This window comes from Perna viridis, chromosome 9 (genome assembly GCF_037379345.1).
Source record: "Perna viridis isolate PV_CMFRI_1.1 ecotype Kerala chromosome 9, ASM3737934v1, whole genome shotgun sequence".
NCBI lineage: Eukaryota > Metazoa > Mollusca > Bivalvia > Mytilida > Mytilidae > Perna > Perna viridis.
This window is the reverse complement of record NC_142453.1, coordinates 23861103-23882193: the sequence shown is the minus strand read 5'-3', so window position 1 is coordinate 23882193 and position 21091 is coordinate 23861103. Positions and strand designations below refer to the sequence as shown.

At 32.7% G+C, this 21091-nt stretch overlaps 1 protein-coding gene across 5 annotated transcripts; it reads right to left on the bottom strand.

Annotated features, from left to right (window-relative positions):
• Positions 1-35: 35 nt before the first annotated feature.
• Positions 36-17788, bottom strand: LOC148607425 (zinc transporter ZIP12-like). Of its 5 annotated transcripts, none has more exons than XM_088547279.1 (10): positions 17641-17759; positions 8605-8671; positions 6866-7041; positions 5935-6061; positions 5584-5639; positions 4193-4282; positions 3629-3701; positions 2469-2621; positions 1740-1927; positions 36-1584 (listed from the first exon to the last, which is right to left on the bottom strand). In XM_088547279.1, exons 2-10 carry the CDS (start codon positions 8636-8638, stop codon positions 1456-1458), a joined length of 1026 nt encoding a protein of 341 aa, XP_088403405.1. In that variant the 5' UTR covers positions 8639-8671; positions 17641-17759; the 3' UTR covers positions 36-1455. The 5 variants fall into 5 exon arrangements, with proteins under 5 accessions (XP_088403405.1, XP_088403404.1, XP_088403407.1 ...); XM_088547278.1 differs by having other exon boundaries at positions 17645-17752; XM_088547281.1 differs by having other exon boundaries at positions 8605-8668; positions 17645-17663.
• Between the last annotated feature and the right edge of the window lie 3303 nt (positions 17789-21091).

Genomic DNA, 21091 nt, shown 5'->3' with positions numbered 1-21091 from the left:
CAACCTTCCTAAGGACATTCTTTTAAATTGTAATGTCATGCATGTGTGTAATTTAATTATCAAAACAAAGTCAAATGAAAAAGCATTTTAAAAAATGAAATTAAGAAGAACATAATATGGTTAACATAACACAAAAAGACAGTGCAAAAAATAATAAACTATATATAATCATTGTTCCCACTGGCATTGTATGGCACATAATTAAAAACATTTCGACCGTGAAATCGTGGATAAATAAGGTACCATAAATTCTACAAATATTTTGACACTGAAGAACTCAGTAAAGCATTTACGATTTTAGTTAAATAAATACATGTACTTGATCTCGCACCTTTTAACCCTCCATAAATTTAAGAACCATGCAAGATCCTTAGTACAGCTCTGCGTAAGTAATCACATATACCGCCAAGCTCCATGCAGCGGCAGTCGTTCGTTTACTCTCTTACTAACCGCTGCAGACAGGCCTTTTGAAGTTCTCTCTAACATTATTCAAGTCAAACGTCGTTTGACAATAGTCCTTTTTCATATTCCCGACTTTGGCTTTTTTTTTAAGATTTTAAACAAAGGGGAGTAACGTCACCCAATGGACTGGATTACTGTCAAATTGGAGCGATGGACAGCACAAGTCTTTAAATTCAAATATAGCCGAGGTAAGTACTTGAATACTTTTAAATAACTTGTTTCAAATCATTCAGGTACTTACCGAAGTAAAAATAGTTTAAGTTTCAAAGAAAAATGTTAACTGTTTTCCCTTTCCCCAATTGCAATGGGACCGTCAACCAGGTTGTCGGGTGTTGGTGGGTTATGTCCCTTGCTAAAATGGTTTGCATTCCGTAAATATGTTTGTTTGTTTGTTTGTTGGGGTTTAACGCCCGTTTTCCTTTCATACGAAGTCATATTGTTAAAAAAAATTCCTGATTTCTTCTGTTTCAACGAAACTACTTGTGTATACGCTTCCCTCTATATCTGTAGAATATGTGTTATGATATGAGTATGTCATTGAAATTAAAAAAAAAATCCGCATATTTATGACAAATTGAAAGCAATTGTACATCTAAGCAAAATAGAAATAGACAAAACGACAAAAAGTCATTTTGTAAAAGATGATAATAAAATTCTCTAAATTCATGATACGCAAGTCCGCCTTTTCCAAAATTCTCATTATTATAAAAAAAAACATCGGCAGAAAAATCAATTTTCTATTCATTGTAACAAACTTCAAAAAACACCATTTTACATTAAAAGGTTTTTGACTTCTGTGTGACCTTTGGACGAACGAACGGACGGACGGAAAGCGGTATATCATTAGACAGTAATATAAAAACCTAATATTTCAATTAATTATGGATGATAAAACAATATTGCAACCAACTGTCATCTCAGACACTCACAAAACACTGTTCGAATTGCGTTTTTTTAACCAAATAAGTTTTTTTTCACAGTTTTTCTTAAACATTAATGTACATCAATTTTATCCTCAAAAACAGCAATTACAACCAGGATGAACGCTCCAAGGATGATACCAATATTGTGATACAAAAACGTCTTGTAGCTTTTGGATCCAAGTCGCACTAACTCGGGCAACTAAAAGAAAAGTATGAGAACATTATTGATACAAGAGAGATAATCCAGTAACAGTACATTTGGCAAGCTCCACGCAACGGAAATTGTTACAAGTTTCATTTGATGTAGATTGATACGATATACATGCATAATATTGTGTTTTGAACGATACATACCATATCAGACAATGAAATATATAGAAACATTCCGGCAGTAACAGCAAAAATCCACTGTTGTGCTGTCTCATCTGTAGATAACTGTACCCCTATTATAAATCCTATAAAAGCTGTGAGGGACGAAAGAAGGTTGGCCATCACTGCTTTACAGAAAGACATGCCACTGTTTATCAATACAGCAAAATCTCCTATTGAAATAAAAACAGGTTAAAGGAGGTAGACCTAAGGTAAGGGACATAGCTATTGAAATCAGTGATATGTTTGTATCATATTCAATTTCACCAAAGCCTACCAAGCTTTCATTTGAAACAGAATGAAATCAGTCCAAGTTACTTTGATGCTTGTAGATGAGATTGATGTAAAATGCTGCATACAAACGTTCCGATGATTTGTAAGAGTTGCGTCCCATACGTTAGGTCTACCTCCTTGAGAAGTAATACAAATGATGTTACTGGCTGTGGATCTTAGCAGTAAAAGGTTACTCTACAGTATGAGTTTGTGTCAGAAAAAAACTTATCAATTTTTCAACATGAACATCATATTTTTACTCATTCAAAACGAACATTATATAATCAATTCAATATTTTACAGGTAATTATATACAGAGAGGAGGCTAATCGTGATTGTATCCAAGGCCGGTTTCAAAAAGATACCTGAAAGCTTAAGTTGATGGAAGTAAATTTCGTTGTTTCGAGCCTAAAAAAAGTAAAATTTGCCAAACCTACATACCTAATTCATGTGGAAGCTCATGACAAAATATAGCTATAGTCAATGACACACCATCTGCTATACTACTGGTAAATGCTGCGCCTAACGCCAGTCCGTCTGCTGTGTTGTGTATAGCGTCTCCAACAATAACCATGAACGCCAGTGGAGTTATACCTGCATTAAGTCATTAAAAAGAGTAATCAAGGGAACCAAGGTTAAAGCGGTAATCAAGAGAATGTGATCCAGGGACAAAAACCAGACATGGAAAACAGACATACACAACAAAGAACATAAAGTAACTAAAATCATACATACAAAGTAACATAAGCAAATGAGCAACTCGGAATCCACTAAAAACTGGGAGCATGGACCAGGTGCACCGGTAGGATAAGCATCCTCTGCTTTTCTAGAAACACCCACCGAGTTGCTCATAAAAAGTCAAGTCTGGGGTAGACGAAAGAGGAAAGGAAAACTATGACATGTTGAACAAATCAGTTTTCATTGTGCAGAGGGATATACCGGAACGATCCACGAGTTCATGATGACGAATATAAAACTTTTGTAGTGATGACTTCAATCTTGTAGCAACATAACCCCGTTCCAGAAGCCTATTTGTTAGAATTCTAGCGCGATACAAAAAGTCTGCGTAGTTTCGGCAAGCTCTAGCATGACGTACGAGTTGTGATATGAACATTCCATACCCAGGTGCTGAAGGGATGTTGCCACAGATGAAAGGAAAGTTAACAATTCTGAATGAAAAGTCATCACGTTTGTCGTCAAGTTTGTGTTTTTAACAAGAGGCATCATTTAGTTTCATTTTTTAAGAAATTTCCGCTTTTTTACTAATGTGAAACTAGTATAATACACGGAAAAAAACTTTGTAGATCAGTAATAAGAAAGAGCTCATGCCAAGTGAAAATGTTCATATGTAGCAGAGGTTATAATAATATAGCGGAGTTTTATGTTGTAAAGCGGAGATGGTTATAAGGTCTGCGGTGGACTGCGGTGGTCTGCGGATGGATTTGTGTTACTTTTTTAAAACTACATAATATTTCTTTGGTTTTTTTTTTAGAATAAACCAGTTCTTTTTATGTTTTGTAATTATGAACAAGCCACACTTCTATATGCAATGTGCAATTTTCCATCACACTATTAGTATTTCTTTAACTAAAAATGATAACCTGTTTTTTCTTCCTTCGTTTTTTTATCATTTGTACTTGATACATTTTTACCATTACTCGTCGATTCACTAATCTAAAATGATAAATGAAAGGAAAACTCTGTTAGTTGTTATGACAACGGATTGAAATCAACTCATTTACGGACGTATAAGGGTGTTTTTCGAATTCCTTCTAATGGCGCCCCTAAAAGATTTAAAGATGGTTTAATTCGAAGCTATTTTTGGAGAGTGAAAAACGAAAATACAAGTGAAGATGCATTGATTTAACTTGACTGCAATACGAGTTCTCGGCACATTGTATAATACTTAAGATATTAGAATTCAATATCTTCAAGTCATTAACCAAAAAGATAAACTGTTCAGAATGTAATTTTTATATTTACTTCAATAAGTTATATTTAATTTGTTTCACAGCCTAAGAATACTAATGATAGGGACATGTATACATTAACTCTGTAGGTGGGGACGGATTATGTAGATAAAACACCAAATTGAAATTTCACTCATTAAAATATTATTTCATGTGGATATACCACAGCAACATTAATATCATGAATTTATTTACCTCATCCATTTTACAAAAATCACCATTAGTTTTTTGCATTGTCAGGACAACTGTATTGTTTGTGTCGTCATCACCTTCATCGATGTAACCCTATAATGAAAAATACTAGATAATCAATGGAATGACTGAGTTTTTATACTCATTTATACTCATTGACAGATCCCAAGGGAATGTTTCGGTGGTATGACTCTACCCTTTTATAAATTCCATGCAATTTTGGGGCAAAAGACAAAAATACAAATAATTATTAATAGTCTGGAAGTCTCCCTTTCTGAAATATTTAGATCCGCGCCTGATATTCGTGGGTACAATGTACTCTCTTCTCAGAGCTGTGTTTACTAGGACTGACCACAGTTCTGTGTTTGGTATTTTAACAGTTGTTCCATCATTCGCCATCGTTTTATTTCCCAATAAATGACAAAAAAGCTTTAGTGTCACAGTGTAAGCAAACATAGCTTTCAAGAGTTCCTTTGTGGTGCCAGATAAAAAAAATGTTCAGTTAAGAGGGGTCCATGCGAAAAAGCAAGCAGTGGGTGGCACAGTTCAATATTTTTTTTTTCAAAAAAAATGTTCATCCATTTTATTTCTCAAAGTTGAATGTTGGTTTTTGATTAACTGCAATGATTCTGGAGAAATAAATTAAATGTATATAGAAAGCATTGCAATTCATTGAAGAAAGGGAGATAACTCTTTAATTGAACCATTCACTTTATACTATTTGACATACATATGATAGATCCATTACATTGGATAAAAAAAAAATCAGTGGAATAAAATTTACCCTGTGCCAACCATACCATAAGAACTGCCTGATTTTTACATGGACAGCCTTTTAATAAATACAAACCACACATTTCCGTTAGAATAGGGAGGTTTACTTCTAGCCAAAAATTAAGAAAACGTCTTTCGCATTTACAATTCTTTTCTTTGTGTAAAATAATTCATAAAAAGGACCAGGCAGGATTTCACATCAATATCTCAATTTGACATTTGTTTTGAGTTAATTTAAAAAAAAATCCTCATTCTAATTTAATCGATCTAGTAATTTATACTTAGAGTTGAGGAAAGATTTGAACAAAAAAATTATGATTTTTCGTCAAACCGAGCCCAATATCTCTATTCTCGTTTAAGCTTCATGCATGTACTAAAAAAAAACAATCATTATAAGCACTGTTTCAACTGGTGCCTTTTTGATTGACACTAAACATGTAAACACAGCCCATCCATCCAGTTAGCTTTCACAAACATTGACTTGTACTAGTTACAGGACAAATGTCTGAAAAGGGCTTACTCTCGATTAACAATTCATATTTCGTGGAAAGGCTTTGACGGCATGACAGGTGTACGACATGTACACGTGTTACCAGTTCTTAATGCCTTACATAATTTACCTTCCTCTTTTTGGTAAGCGTCATGATCATTTCCACTAAATAAAACAAGTATGTACCTAAAACAGACACACACAAAGTAGTTGTTATAAAAGAAACCAAATGAATAATACCTCTATGTACAAGTTAGCAAAAACATAAGTAAAATAAGAGTAATCAATGGAACTAAAAATGTAAGATTCGAGCGGAAATTAAAAGAATATATTTCAAGATAAAGACTAGACAGGGAAATCACACACACACACACACACACACAACACAGAACATGAAATAACTAAAATACCAAGTACAAAGAAACAGTCAAATCATAGAAGTCTACCAAAACAATAAAAAATAGAATATTTATAAATGTACCCAGCAGAACAATCATAGAGTACCAGATATAGTTAGCAACGTGTACTTCCGCTTTGTGGCCTTCTTCCTCATCGTCGTGAGAGTCCGTATCATTTGATGCGTGTTCATGGATGTGTATACCCAATGCCTAGAAACAAATAAAACAGAGATATTTGACATTGTAGCTAGGTTGCGTGGATAAATTCACAAATTAAACGAACATATCTTACTCAATGTTACCAGTAAATATATCTAACGAACACTATTGCAATTTGACTTAATATGAAATCTATGGATAGGCTATTCTAAATAGTTAAACATGCTTAAAGGTTAGAACATCCAGAATTATTCATTTTGTTGGTTATAGGTATTTATAACCTCAATTTTAATTGGTCCACAAGATATAGTAGGTATAAGGAATATTTTTTCTTCTTTTGTTTTTGTTTTTTTAATTCTTTTGTTTTTGTCTTGTTTTTGTTTTTTCTATTAGAACTATAAATAAGTTTTTATTTTGAAAACATATTCAAATGTTTACAGAGCTTTAATAGATCAAAACCACTGCAAAGCTCTTTGAAAAATGATACAACCACATTATGTAATCATTTCGTTACTGTGTATCCATCTGCACAATGAAAACTGATGTGTTCAACGTGTCATAGTTTTCCTTTCTTCTTTCCTCTACCCAGGACTTGACTTTTTATGAGCAACTCGGCGGGTGTTTCTAGAAAAGCAGAGGATGCTTATCCTACCGGTGCACCTGGTCCATGCTCCCAGTTTTTAGTGGATTCCGAATTGCTCATTTGTTACTTTGTATGTATGATTTTAGTTACTTTATGTTCTTTGTTGTGTATGTCTGTTTTCCATGTCTGGTCTTTGTTCCTGGTTGCATTCTTTTGATTTCCGCTAGAATCTTGGTTCCCTTGAATACTCTTTCGCACATGTAGATACATACCTCCGGCATCAGATGAACAATAGCACCTGTGAACAATGTGCCCACTGCAAGTCCAAGAAAGATGGACAAGAATACATGGTAGGCTCTAGAGAACCGTTTTGCACACGGCAGGATCACTGCCCCTCCTATGGAACAGAGACAGCATATTGCGTTTGCCAATATTCCATAACCATAGACTAAAAGAACATGGAAAAACTCATTGGATTAAATGATCTACAAAAGCTTAAAAGTTTGTTCAAAAGTTGGTTTTTAGTGTCCGCGTTATATTAGTTACTTTATGTTCTTTGTTGTGTTTGTCTGTTTTACATGTCAGGTCTTTGTCTCTGGGTTACATTCTTTTGATTTCCGCTAGAATCTTGGTTCCCTTCAACAAGCACTGATAGAAATTTTAAATGAAAGTATTGCATTTGGCCAAGAATAATAGAACGAAAGATAAATTAAGTTTTTGCACGGACGGTCCTGGAAAGAGTTCCATTTGTGACTTATGTATACTGTTATTGTTATATTGTCAGAATTGTGTTATTTGTCTAGATTACCACATTGGAATAATTTACGTGAGCAACCATTTTAATTCTACGGGGTAGCTGAAAAAAAAGGACGGACCAGGTTGATTACAAGGTCAGAAAGTCAGAACAAAACAAATAGTGAAGAAAAAACAGCATAAAAATTATGAATAAACCCCCCTGGAAAATATAAGTGTTTCTATACTAGCATCCACCTAAAATCAATTGTTTGATACCTTAGTGCATATGAATATATTATTATTTTAATATTGATTTACTGATTTCTTTTTGTAAAAAAATGCTTTTAGTTTATGTGACAATATTGCCGATGTGTTTGTACAAAGAAATACTTATTAAACAGTATTTAAGTTCGTTTATTGCACTAATCAATTTCACTCCATTTTTGTTTGACCCCACAACTTTAAGTACTTGCAGAGGACATATACAGTGCAATTGACTACATTTAAATATTTCATTCATGACTGACAGACTATATACAATGGTTGTTTATCTACCAGCAACCAACATATCAAGAAAAGTAGTACGGCATGCAGCGGCAGAAACGTCATGAAAATTATTAATGGGCATAACAAACTACGCACAGCGGCAGCCGTCTCTCTAACTAACCGCTGCAGACAACCCTCCAGAATTTCAAGTGATTTTCGAACGTCAGAGCTGTTCTGAGCTTGAATGAGCATTACCTCAAGATACAAACAGTCACTGGGAAGGTTACTGTTTTTTATCCGATGCTCGTGGGAGTGAAATATTGTTCTGTTTACGTAAGTTTCAAAAGAACCGTTATGAACTCTTTTTTCAACGACATAAGCAAAATTACGAAACTAAAAGACTATACGATAACATTTTAAAACTACATTGAATGATGTTTTGGTTGAGAATGGACATTACTGTAAATGTTCGATGAGAAAAAAAAAAACATTATTAAGTTTCTTGAATAATATATCATTTCTAAAACATGCTGGATTTACTTCAACTATTAAATTCATATTACAAAATGAAATATTTAGTACTATTTCCATACATGAAACACGTAGTTGCATAGACAAGTGAGTGTTTTAAACGAATTCAAAGTACATAGAAACTATAGTTGCCCGCGAATACAAAGTAATAAAATATTCCTGTTAGTCGCTTTATTGAAAGTTCGGTTCACAAGCTAGACATCACAGTTAAGCACTAGATAATGCATCCAAGAACTCTATATATTACACCAAGACTTACTTTCGGCAGTAGTTGGCTTGTGATCATCTAACATCTTTGGTGAGGAAATGCTTAATCTATCGCACTACTAATAAGAAAAAAAAACATGGTGAGTAACCATTGAAGTCATAGCGACTCTTATATTTTCACCCGTCCCCATAAAAAAAACCCTTTTCTCAAACTATTTCATACATTCAACAAAGCATAATTAATTACCCTAAAAACAAATCTTTTCAATGTTCGCGGCGTTGTGTTGATCATTACATTTTCATACCATCAACTTTGGAAAATAGCCGAATTCTTGATAATTTAGAAAAAAACCTAAATGGTAGATGATCATTTTAACCTGTGATAAAATACACTTTATTAGAACACAATGGGGACAAATTAACTAACGATACAAAAAGTCGGCGTTCTGAATGACTTTTTATATCTGTTCTTCCCAATGAAGAACCTCTGGACCATTATCCTGACTCATCAAACGTGCTTTATGAATCTTTGATATTTAACTTGTCTCTTAGATTAGGATGTTCTCAATGGTTGATGAATTATTTTCTACGATTACACAATTTAATGAATTTTCTATGCTTTCCATTAATAAACTTGGAATACTATTACATAATTGTAGTATGTGTCAACAACAAAAAAATGTGCATGTACATGCAAGTTAATGTAAAATTCTCAGAACTTATTTGAATAGGTCTCATTACTATAGAATTGACGGGCAGTCTGTGTGTACCGTTCCATGTAAAACTCGGACACTGCCAATGGTCGTGTTAAATACGAGGTGCAGAAAGACCAACCGAACAAACGATGCTTTTACGATTTTCATACACAATATTTTGCGTAACTACAGTTCTTTCTATATAGATCTATATTTTAAAGAAAACCACACATTCAAATTCCTCTTCAAAAAAACAACCAAACTAAGAACGATAATCCTTGCAAAGTGCTAATCTATATACAATATTTATCTTGACAAACTATTACTTGTTGTGTGGTCTGTTACTGTTTCTAAATTAAAAATAAAAGTGAATTGTGTAGGTGTCTGACCAAGCTCCACGCAGCGGCAGACGTTCGTTTCATCTCTTACTAACCGGATAACGTCGCGTAAAATCATTCACTTTTGCCGACTTTGCAAGATTCCTGCATTTTCTGAGAGGGATGGCGGTAGCGTCTACAGTGAATTTAGAACGCCTGACGCTGTTCGCAGCTTGGTGTTTGACATACATGAATAAACTTCCTTCAGAACGGAATTTGAGAAACGCAAAAATGCATTAGAGTATAACCTAAATCCGAATCACTAAATACTTTCATAGACCACAAAAACACACCTTTATTCAAGCTCTGAATGCCTCCCACAACAAACGTAATAAAATCCACAGTACCAGAACGATTGCAATTCTTTAAAATCAAACCACATGTAATACATGTATAACAACAAAAAGACATATCAATGACCAACATCTAAATGTGCACAGGGAATTGAAATCTGCGGTAGGCTTTACTAGGCTTTAAGCACCCCATTTAATATAAGGTAACAATGAACTGAAACAAACAAACAAACACACCATGAGATTCATTCGCTTATACATCCAATTTTCTCCGTGGAAAACCCAAACATACACCATGTATACAAAATGAAATACCACCTTAGAGAACGCTCACAGTTACTGACAGCTAGCTCAGAACATACTAAATAATTAGTTTATGACAATACCATCAAAATTACCAGCATTACAAATAATCATTCACAACAATTCAAGTTGGCTAGATTTGGGGTAATAACGTCAAGAACAAAGCATTGATCAGATCTTTATATCCAATTAATATGTTGATCCCCTCTTAAAGCATCGAATTATGTTCGTAGTCATTAAAAGAAATGAATTGGGAGATGAAACTTTTCCTTATTGAATTTGTAGCTTTTAATAGTAATGAAAATAGAGGTTAATTATTTAGAAATATTCGGAGTTGGTCATTGACTAGAAGCTGAAATAAATCATAAGTTGAACTCATATAGACTACAACACAAAATTAAGGCAACGTTGCACACCGTTACATTTGGGTACCCGTCATCTATTTATAAATAAAGTAGGTCCAAAATTATCGAATCGTGAAGCTGGGAGCCACTCCTCAGCCGTTTTAGTTACACAATGCAGAATTAAGCTTTGACGTTACATTCCAGTACCCGTCGTGTACTTGACATTTATTCTTTAGATTAATTTTAATTTATCGAACAGTGAAGCATGGCGCCAGAGCGTTGAATTTACATGCACAACTTTAATGATTCTAACTGTTATGCTGATAATTTACATAAGTGAATTTAAGTATGCCATTGCTGTAAATTTTTATTACATTGTTTATGCGCAAACGAAATTTTCTTTAAAAGATCTGAAAAACGTAATGCATTTTTCCGATTATTTTATCCGCCAATTCGGTTTTAGTGTCGATAATTATCTTGAAAAAAATCAGTGTCTCACTTTCACAGAATTCGGGGGAAAGTGTAGGCTATGGCAGCAAGTCTGTACATACAATTAATGATTAAAATACCTGGTAAAGAATTTTTTAATTATTCCTCACAGATATTCACATGTTCAATAAGCGGACAAAATTTTCACGCATGCCAATATAGCATACAGTCATATGAAAAATATTAGAAACACTTGTCAAAAAGCATACATCAGATTGATGAATATAAGCAAAAGGTAAATGATCGACTACTCAGGTAGCATGAACCTTTTTCGAAACATTTTATTTAGGGTTTATTGATAGTATGCTAAAACATATCAGCAAAACATTTTAAAAACGTTTTTAAAACATTTTGATTTTTTTCAAAATGTTCCGATAACGTTTTTGAAACATTTTGCCGTTTAAGTTTGAAAAAAGGTTTTCAGAACTGTATTAATATTTTTTATATGTTTAAATAACATGCCACTGAAATGTTTTTGGATCTATTTTTAAAACATTATTTGGAAATGTTATAAAAACATTTCTCATATGTTATAAAAATATTTCTCATATGTTACAAAAATATTTTCTGATAATGTTTTCATTACATTCCTTTGAAACAGATTGAACACATTTCCAGATATGGTTTTAATAAGGTTTTCTGAAATGTTCAATAAATAGTGTAGAAATGTAAGAAAAAACATTTTGATATATTATTTTTTAAAAACGTTTTAAAACGAAAATGTGTCTAAACTATTTTAAAATTACATATAGGTGAAACATTTTGAAAATATTCATCCATGTTTAGTTTTTAAAGGTTTTTTTTTCCAAAATATATATCATGCTTAAGCTGAAAATGTTATGGAAATAGTTTACTAAGACAGAGATAATGATTGATGTGACCCCCGAGAGAGGACATCGCATTAATGATTTTGTGTGTATTTTTTGCATTTTCATGATTAAAATATGTATATAAATACGAAAATGATAAAGGTAATGAGAAATCAATGGAAAAAAAGATACTATTAGCAAAACATAGAAATTTTTTTTTCATAAATATCAAATATAGAATACCGTACAAAATAAATAGGCAATGAAATTGAAATCCTTATAATCTAGCACTATAAAACAATATAGGCTTTATATAATTACATCATTATATATTTAAAAAACGAACGAACAAGAATATTATGCACATGTATTTTACATGTACATGTAATACTAGTCTTCTTAATTTGTTATGCATATTTGATTTACAATTAATTCATCCTATTTTACTGATCCTTGTCATCCAATTAACCAACATCCTGTATACATGATGACATCTCCATAGAAACAGTAAGATAATATACAATTACATGGTGTGCCAAATGCTGCTGTTGATATAGGTCAGAATGAATCTTTATCAGTGTGCGTATTATTTTACACACGTGTGCAAGGAGCAAAAAACTATTTTGAAGATGATTTAAAGAACTGGATCTATCCAACAAGTACAGTTCTTTGTTAATTAAATAGTTAAAAAAACTGCATGCCAAAGTACTTTGAATTAATGCTAGTTTGCGTCACCTTGACTGGTCAATACGTCAATTTACAATTTCCTAGTATCTGGACAACATCACGCTGCGAAGACGAACACACAAGTGATTTCTTATTTCCTTTTTATTGTGTTTTGATTATATAATGGTTGTTACTTCCAATTTCTTTCTTTATAAGAAATACACATGATCTCTCAGGGAATACGGATTGCAAAAAAGGCTCGTACCTAATGATTTAATGTTCCCAATAAACCAAGATTATTATTTTTTTTTAATGGTAAGCTTTTGATAGTGATGAGAATTTGATTGGACCATGACGAGTGATCATGGCTTTTGTTAATTTTTCCATGTGTCTGTCCATTCATTTGTCTGCAATATGCGATAGAGTAATCAAGGGAACCAAGGTTATAGCGGTAATCGAAAGAATGCAAACCAGGGACAAAGACCAGACATAGAAAACAGACATACACAACAAAGAACATAAAGGAACTAAAATCATACATACAAAGTAAAAAAGCAAATGAGCAACTCGGACCCCCCTAAAAACTGGGAGCATGGACCAGGTACACTGGTAGGGTAAGCGTCCTCTGCTTTTCTAGAAACACCCGCCGAGTTGCTCATAAAAAGTCAAGTCCGGGGTAGACAAACGAGGAAAGGCAAACTATGACCCGTTGAATAAATCAGTTTTCATGGTGCAGATGGATTCGCCATAACGATCCAATGAAAAGTCATCACGTTTGTCGTAAAGTTTGGTCAATAGTTTTCCTTTACCATCGATTTCTAAGTGTAGGTCAAGATATGAGGCTGACTTCACAGTGTCTGTAGTACCCTTTATCTCAAGTTCTTTGGGGGTATATGTAATGTATCAAATCCCCGAAATTAGGATTGTTTAAAGATAATACGTCATCTATATAGCGGAAACTGAGATTAAAGGATCTAGCCAAACGATATTCTTTCTTTCGGATTAGATCAACTATAATAAAGTCAGCCTCATAAGAGTGAAGGAATAGGTCAGCAAGTAAAGGAGCACAATTTGTTCCCATTGGAATGCCGACCGTTTGTTGAAAAACACGTCCACCACACTGGACAAATATATTGTCGATTAAAAATTCCAGCATTTTGTAAACATCTTCTTCTGTATGTCTGGAAGATGATTTGGAATTTTTCTTACAAAGTATGAGGAATCTCTACCAAGAACAGTATATTTGTATCTAGGTGTACCATCTTTTTGGAAAAATAACGATGTATAATGTTTTTAAGTCGGGATTTTAACTTAGTATGGGGAATAGAAGTATACAGTGTTGAAAAATCATAGGCTTTAATGCTATTATATTCAGATAATAGTCTTGAATTGATCACAATAACTTTTTTTACATAAATCAGTGGCGGACCCAGAAACTCCGAAAAGGTGGGGATATATGGCCTCTGAGGGGACTCAATGTGGGTAGTATTGTTAATTTTCTATAAAATCAAATTATTTTTCTGTTATGAGGGGGCCCCTCTTGGATTCACTTCTGTTTTTAGCTGAATTTCAAGATACTTTCAATTATAGAACACATGTTTGAAGTTTGGTTCCATATTTCCGTGGATATCAACTTCCTGTTTGAAGACGACATACATTTTAAAGGTGTATATAGTTCTGCTCATAACAATTTCAGCTTAAAAACCTGAAAAAATCTAAAAACTCATGGTTTTATGTGCAAATAAAATCTGGACACAAAACAGCATGTATTAATCTAGCAGACAATAGTATTTCCATGATTGACACATACATGCATTGCGAATTATTTTTTAAGTAATACGTAATCAATTTGTTTATTTTTTCTCTCAGTGTTTGAATTCTAACTACGTATACTGTGACTATACTATTAATCCTGTACATCTTTTTTTCATAACACCAAAGAAAGGAAAATGGATGCTGCTTGAGATGCCTAAAGATGAATAAGTGAACTGACAAAACCTATTTTTGAAATTTTGTTTAGTTTGTAGCTACATCTACACAATATAGAGAACTCTACAAATTTATTATCTCATGTTAAATATGTTGTATGTGTATGCGATTTTTGCATTAAAATATTCATAATTTAGATTGTCTGTACTGATATATACATATCCTCAATACCCATTAAAATGATTCATAATTACAGTTTCAAAACAGTAAAATTAGGTTTGAACAATTTAGCAGTGAACATTTGAAAACAGTTAAACAAATAGTTTGAAAAATGTTATAATAACATTTTATTAAAATGTGTTATAATTGTTTCTGAAATTTGTTTCAAAAATGTTTTGTAAGAATGTTATTGAAAAACATTACAATAATTTCATAGTGAATGGTTTTTGAAAACGTTATTATAACATTACTGTAACCATACATTTTTACGTTTTAAAAACATTTCTAAAATATCTTTTCAGGAAACGTTTCTTAAATATTTTTGTTACGTTCTTGTGCTACCTGGGTATAGACGTGATGTGACACGCTTTAATTGCAGTAGAAAACATTGTGATATTAATTTCCAGTCACAACCTCAGTAGCAGACAAACGCATCTACTAAAGTCATTTGCAGACTTGGCAAAAGACCATGTGATGAGCTAACCGCGCATTTAAGTGGAATGATATAAGACTTCAGTTTTGAATGTATTTTGTTAGACCACACATGAAACCATAAAGGGTTCCGATGTTCTTAGTGTGTCACTGCAAATCATCTTAAATCTTACATTATAGTTAAGACTAAGTCTTGTTCATGGTCTGTTACTTGATGATTCAACATACACAGTGTAGAACAAAAAGACGCAGTGTCAACTGCGAGGATAAAGTTTAGGTACCGGTATTAGAATATTACATGTATAACGCACACCTAAACCCATTATTTCTAATTAAAAAGGATGTGACGGATAGGCGGATTGAGAAAGTCGAGTCTTGTTGCAGCGGTAATAAATAACACAGAAATGATCAAAATTACAGTTAAAGAGTTAATAATTTATCTTCTCAAATACAGCTTTTAGAGAATATAAATTCATGTATTTTTTTGTAGGAATCTGGTTCCCTACTGGGGTAAATTCCAAGTTTTGTTTTGACAAAGCTATCAATGTAAGTTTGGCGAATTCAAAGGTATGTTTTGACAGTGTTGTTAATGTAAATTTGGTAAATTCCTATGTAGGTTTTCACAGTGTTATTAATGAAAGTTTGGTAAATTCCAAGGTAGGTTTTGACAGTGTTGTCAATGTAAGTTTGGTAAATTCCGGGGTAGGTTTGACAGTGTTGTCAATGTATTTTTGTAAATTCCAAGGTAGGTTTTGACAGTGTTGTCAATGTAAGTTTGGTAAATTCCAAGGTAGGTTTTGACAGTGTTGTCAATGTATTTTTGTAAATTCCAAGGTAGGTTTTGTCAGTGCTTTCAATGTAAATTTTGATAGTTCTGACAGTTTTAACTTTAAACAAAAAAAGTGGAAACAGATATTGGAAGATTTTCTTCCGGCCTTGAAAATTGAATGTAGAGTAGAGTAGAAAATACAGATATATGCATGTTTAAATGAAAAAAAGGAATAAAAACAAAAATACACCCCACAAAAAACACACACACATTATAAAAAAAGTACCTTTTAGGCAATCAAATCTAGCAGGATTTAATTATATTTCTGTGTAAACTTAAAGCTGCAATGATATCCAGCAGATATTGCAAGGTCACATAGTGTGAATTTTATTTTTAAAAAATTCGTCAAAAGAGATTGGGCGGACGGGAGACTTTGCTAAGAGACACGAATAATGGTCTAATTAGCAAGATTACCAATGAATGCGTTTTGTTCTTTATTTCATTTATCGAAAAAATGACTTGAAGGAATTATACATTACCCTCGTAATAATGACTCGACTGAATATAGCTGAAATATTGCTGCTCGGGCGTTAAACCCCAACAAACAAACAAACGTAATAATGACCGATTACATCTTCAATCAACATATAAAATATGAAAATATAACCTTTAAGACGATTCATTTCCATTGACCGCATTTTTGTACATTATAATGATTGATTCGATAAATCAAAATGAAGACATCAATTACTTTTCCATGTACAACCATGGAAGGTCATTTTATAGCACATCTTCGCCATTCAAGATAATTTAAATACATTTGCCAGCAAAGCAATCTCGACACAACAACATTAATTCCATCAGGGAATGACCCTGTATATAAGGTGAAAGGAGGCAAAACAATTTGGGGAACTCCACGGTAAAATTTAGGAAAAATCAAGATTTCACTACTAAAAAAACCCCAAACAACAAAGAAACAACAAAACAAAAAACAACCCTATTTTAGTGTACGCCCGGCAGGCTTTTTTTCCGATCCGCACCTGTCAATAAAGACTCACAAACTTATAAAAAATCTTCGTTGGCCTTCGTGATGACATCTTTTTCACATCGGAAAAGACTGAGAAATCTCATATCTTATTAAAGAGAAATATTCAAATTAACGTATACAATGTCTCAAAAGTATAATAAATATCTTCATTGATATATAAGTAATGGCGGATCCTGAAATTACGAAAGGGGGTGACTGGTGTTAGAGGAGGAAGTGCGCTAATGACTGGGATTTCCAACGCATTCTATAAAATCAACTGTCTTTTAACATTCGTGGGGGGGGGGGGGTATTCATTGATGGAAAAAATAAATATATGTTTTTATATTCGATATGTCTATAAAAATGTCATATAGTGCCTATCTGATATTGTAATTAAGATATCGTTATATCTAACAGATTTCACTTCAGATATTTTATATACTAATATCTTTCAAACGTATTCAGATATCTAATATTCTATATCTTATAATTTCTAAAATTAACAGTAGACAAAAACGGATTTTGACATCCCCATCCCCCCCAAAAAAAATGAGATTATAAATCAAAGTATAACAAAACAACAGACGGTAAGTGTAGTTCCAGTTCCATTCAATTTATTTATAAACCATGCAACAATTTTGTAAATTCGGTTAGCAATTATATTTCTTAACTGTATTGAAAACAATAGCATTGTGAACACATTAAAAGTTCTATAAGAATCAACAATGAAACGTACTTACACCAAAGATGTCTTCCTGATGTTTGACACTTTCTAAGGAAGTAAAGTGACTTTGACAGAAAACAAAATTGTAAACACAATGACATTTAACTCCTTAACAAGTGTCTGGCTGGATTGCTAGTCTATGGTACATTAAAAGAAATCACTTATGTAACACGACGATATGATTATCCTGCATGTACTTTTGCTTCAAACCTGCACCGTGACTGTATTTAACAGTTATAACTTTTGAATTTCTAATATCATAACAACAATCATTTATAGATAATGTAAACGACGCTCTTTTTAAAAGGGTGACAAATGAACTAAAAAGGCAAAAACGCCACTACGCTTGGCTAATCGAACACCATAGAATTCCATTTTCGTATGTTATTAGTTCTAGTACTTTACATACACATTATTTGCTACTTCAACCTGTTTTCCCTTGCATAGTATGCCAACGAAGGTGACAAATATGAAATATGAATACCAAAGATGTCAAATTTGTATACATGGTGCTGCGGAAAAACAGGTTGGTAACTATTATACGTTTTTTCCCAGTATGTTTTAATAGCTCAGGGTACCTACAGTGCTCTATCTGACACTTACAGTCACACGACCCTTTAGCCTATTGTAAATTGGTAAAATATTTATAGAACTTCCTCAAAAGCAACTGCTTATTACTATACATCAACTTAAAAGTGTAAAAAGTTTTACATGGATGAAAGAAATAATAAACTTTTGCCTTTGCTCACTAAATACAGATGAAAAAATGGTGTTCGCCGCCAATGAAATGTGTCGTGAATTTAAAGATATACAAGACATATTTTCGCCGTCAATCTGCAGCAAACGAAATTTGTATACACTAAAATAATCGACAATTTTTTTGTTATTCCAAAAATTGGTATTCTTGTGAAGAAAATGAGTAATATAAACGTTTTTTTTGTTGTTGTAAATTTTATAGTGTTAATAACATATATATGCCATTTTATCTGTGATATGCCATCAATCGAGTATACTATAGGTTCATCTCTGCCTAGTGTTTGAAACTACCAGTGTTTTGATAAATTACGACCTAAACTGGGTGAAATTAAAAGTTGCTTTTTGCATTTCTGTATCCTGTATCGTCTTATAATCCGGGTCAAAATTAGACTTTCCCCAAAAGAGAAAGCTGATTATGTATATATAAATAACAAAACCATCTATTCCATGGAACCTATAAAATCGTATATAAATTATGTACAAGTTCTAATATCCCAAAGATAGCAATCGAACATTAAAGACTCGAACAAAAAGGTACAAAAAGGTATATGAGGTCGCCATAAAACCCATCGGAGCCCCGATCAAGAAAAACATTTTTACATTGAAATGTCAATTTGTTTCGATGGGTTACGTCTTTTAATCTACATGGAATGTTTATACGATGTGTGTTTAGTACATGTTACATTAATTACAACTTGTCGTTTCGTAGGCTTGCGGTGACAACCATTTATGTTAATATCTAGTTTTATGTTTATGTAAAAAGTACTTTGATTTTGCAGCCTGTTTAACGTGATTACATAAAACAAAAATGTAACACACATTTCAAATTCAGTATGGTAAAAATATTCGAATGTCTGCATTGGGGTCTATACTAGTTAATTAAAGGCATTTTTCAACCTTATAACGTTTTGTCGTAGTGAGTCAAAGAAAACAAAACAAAAATAGCCCCTTCCCTAAGACAGAATCTAAGGTCTATCAGCTACTTAAAATTGAATATAAGTATCCAATAAGTGCTGCAATTCGTTATTCTTATGGGGGTATTTTATACAAACTGCTTTTGCTTTTTTAACCGGAATATGCTCCACAGCTCGGCCGGATGGACAGTTTGAAAAGAAGGGGTTCCAGCCGAGGTTCCTCAAAAAGGGGTAGGGTGCTGGGACATTGTTTGCCATTTTTTTGTCAATTGTACACATGAAAATGACAAGTTTCCAATAAAAAGGTGTGCTAACCCCTGCACCCCCTTTTGGATCCGCCACTGCACAGAAGAATATCAAAGATGCAAAATAAATTATAACGGTTTCCCGCGACATGGTTTTCCGTTCCAGACATATAACGTATTTATTATTGTAGAACAAGTACTAACCACAAGAACGGATCCAAGAATTAATTAAAGGGGTATCAATCCAGAAATTTATTTACTGGAAAGAGGATTGTATCTGCTATCAATTGCTTATTGATATGCCCCAATCCCAAATCTCCAAGGATCAGCAACTTGGTGCTACAAGTTGTGCTGACCATTCCGCCTTTTGAATGACTAGAAAGAAAAAAATTAATGCACCAAATATACCTGTCTAATTATATTCTGTCATTAGTATACAGTGCGTCGTGCATGTAATATGATGCTAGCTTAAACCACAAGGTATAAATTTTGTCTTGTTTACATACATCAAGGTGAAAAAGTATGACAGACAAATGATTAGGATTACATCTGTTTTAGTTTATAACATTATGATATATTGCCTTATTTTGTTCATGTACACCATCTCGTGTTTTCTACAGATATCTTTCCATTAAGGGAGCGATCTTTAATTATGAAACTGGCGGATACCAAAGTTTAGTAAAAGAAAGCAAACAAATATACACACAAAAACAATTACAAACGAAAAGCACGTTTAGTCTACTGTATACTACTGGAGATTCTGTGGTGGGTTTTTATAGTACCTAATTTCATAAAACGTACGCGACAATACGCGATGGCAATGTTATAGTGAATAAGGGATATCCTTGACGTTTTACAACAATGAATTGAATTCGGCTTTGCATTGAGACGGCGACGCAAGGAACAAGTTCTTTGTTCAGTTAAATCACGTGTAATAATAAAATTTAATAAATGGACAAACTTAATGGATAATGTATATACAAAATGTCCAAAGCACTTCAAAGACCATGTAGAAGATTGTAAGTGGACCACACATATCAAATATCGCAAAAAAATAAAATAAAATAAAATAATAATAAAATAAATAAAAAAAATGGATCAGCAATTATAAGTTTAATTTCCTAAGATGAGCACTAATATAAGATATTGTACAATGGTATTCAAGAAAACAGCATGTACGATAATATTACCATTTAAATATTTGCGTTGACTTTAATGTATTTATATGCATACACAGCTTCAAGAGGATATTTCTATCTGTTACACCGAAACCTGTTTTGATGCAAAAAAAAAAAAAAAAAAAAAATAGTAAAATAAAAATAAATTTTTTTTTAATAATAATACATTGCCAGATGGTTCATTTAAGAAGAACGATTTACATAATATACCTACACAGTATAAACTATTAAAATACGTACCGTGCAACTACAACTACAAGTCAATTGAATTAATATGAAAGGAACTAATATGAAAAGACAGTCATATCTTCATCAAAATATATAATCCAACCGGTGACATATGAAAAAATACTTGTCTTGTTGTTTCTTA

What these genes read in the sequence shown, in the direction of transcription:
- LOC148607425 (XM_088547277.1), bottom strand. Translation starts at nt 17,729, where the DNA reads ATGTCATTGTGTTTACAATTTTGTTTTCTGTCAAAGTCACTTTACTTC. An exon ending in TTGTTCATCTGATGCCGGAG is followed by an intron (nt 6,062 to 6,865) that starts GTATGTATCTAC and finishes ATTTGTTTCTAG; the next exon opens with GCATTGGGTATACACATCCA. An exon ending in AACGAAGGAAGAAAAAACAG is followed by an intron (nt 2,622 to 3,628) that starts GTTATCATTTTT and finishes GACTTAATGCAG; the next exon opens with GTATAACTCCACTGGCGTTC.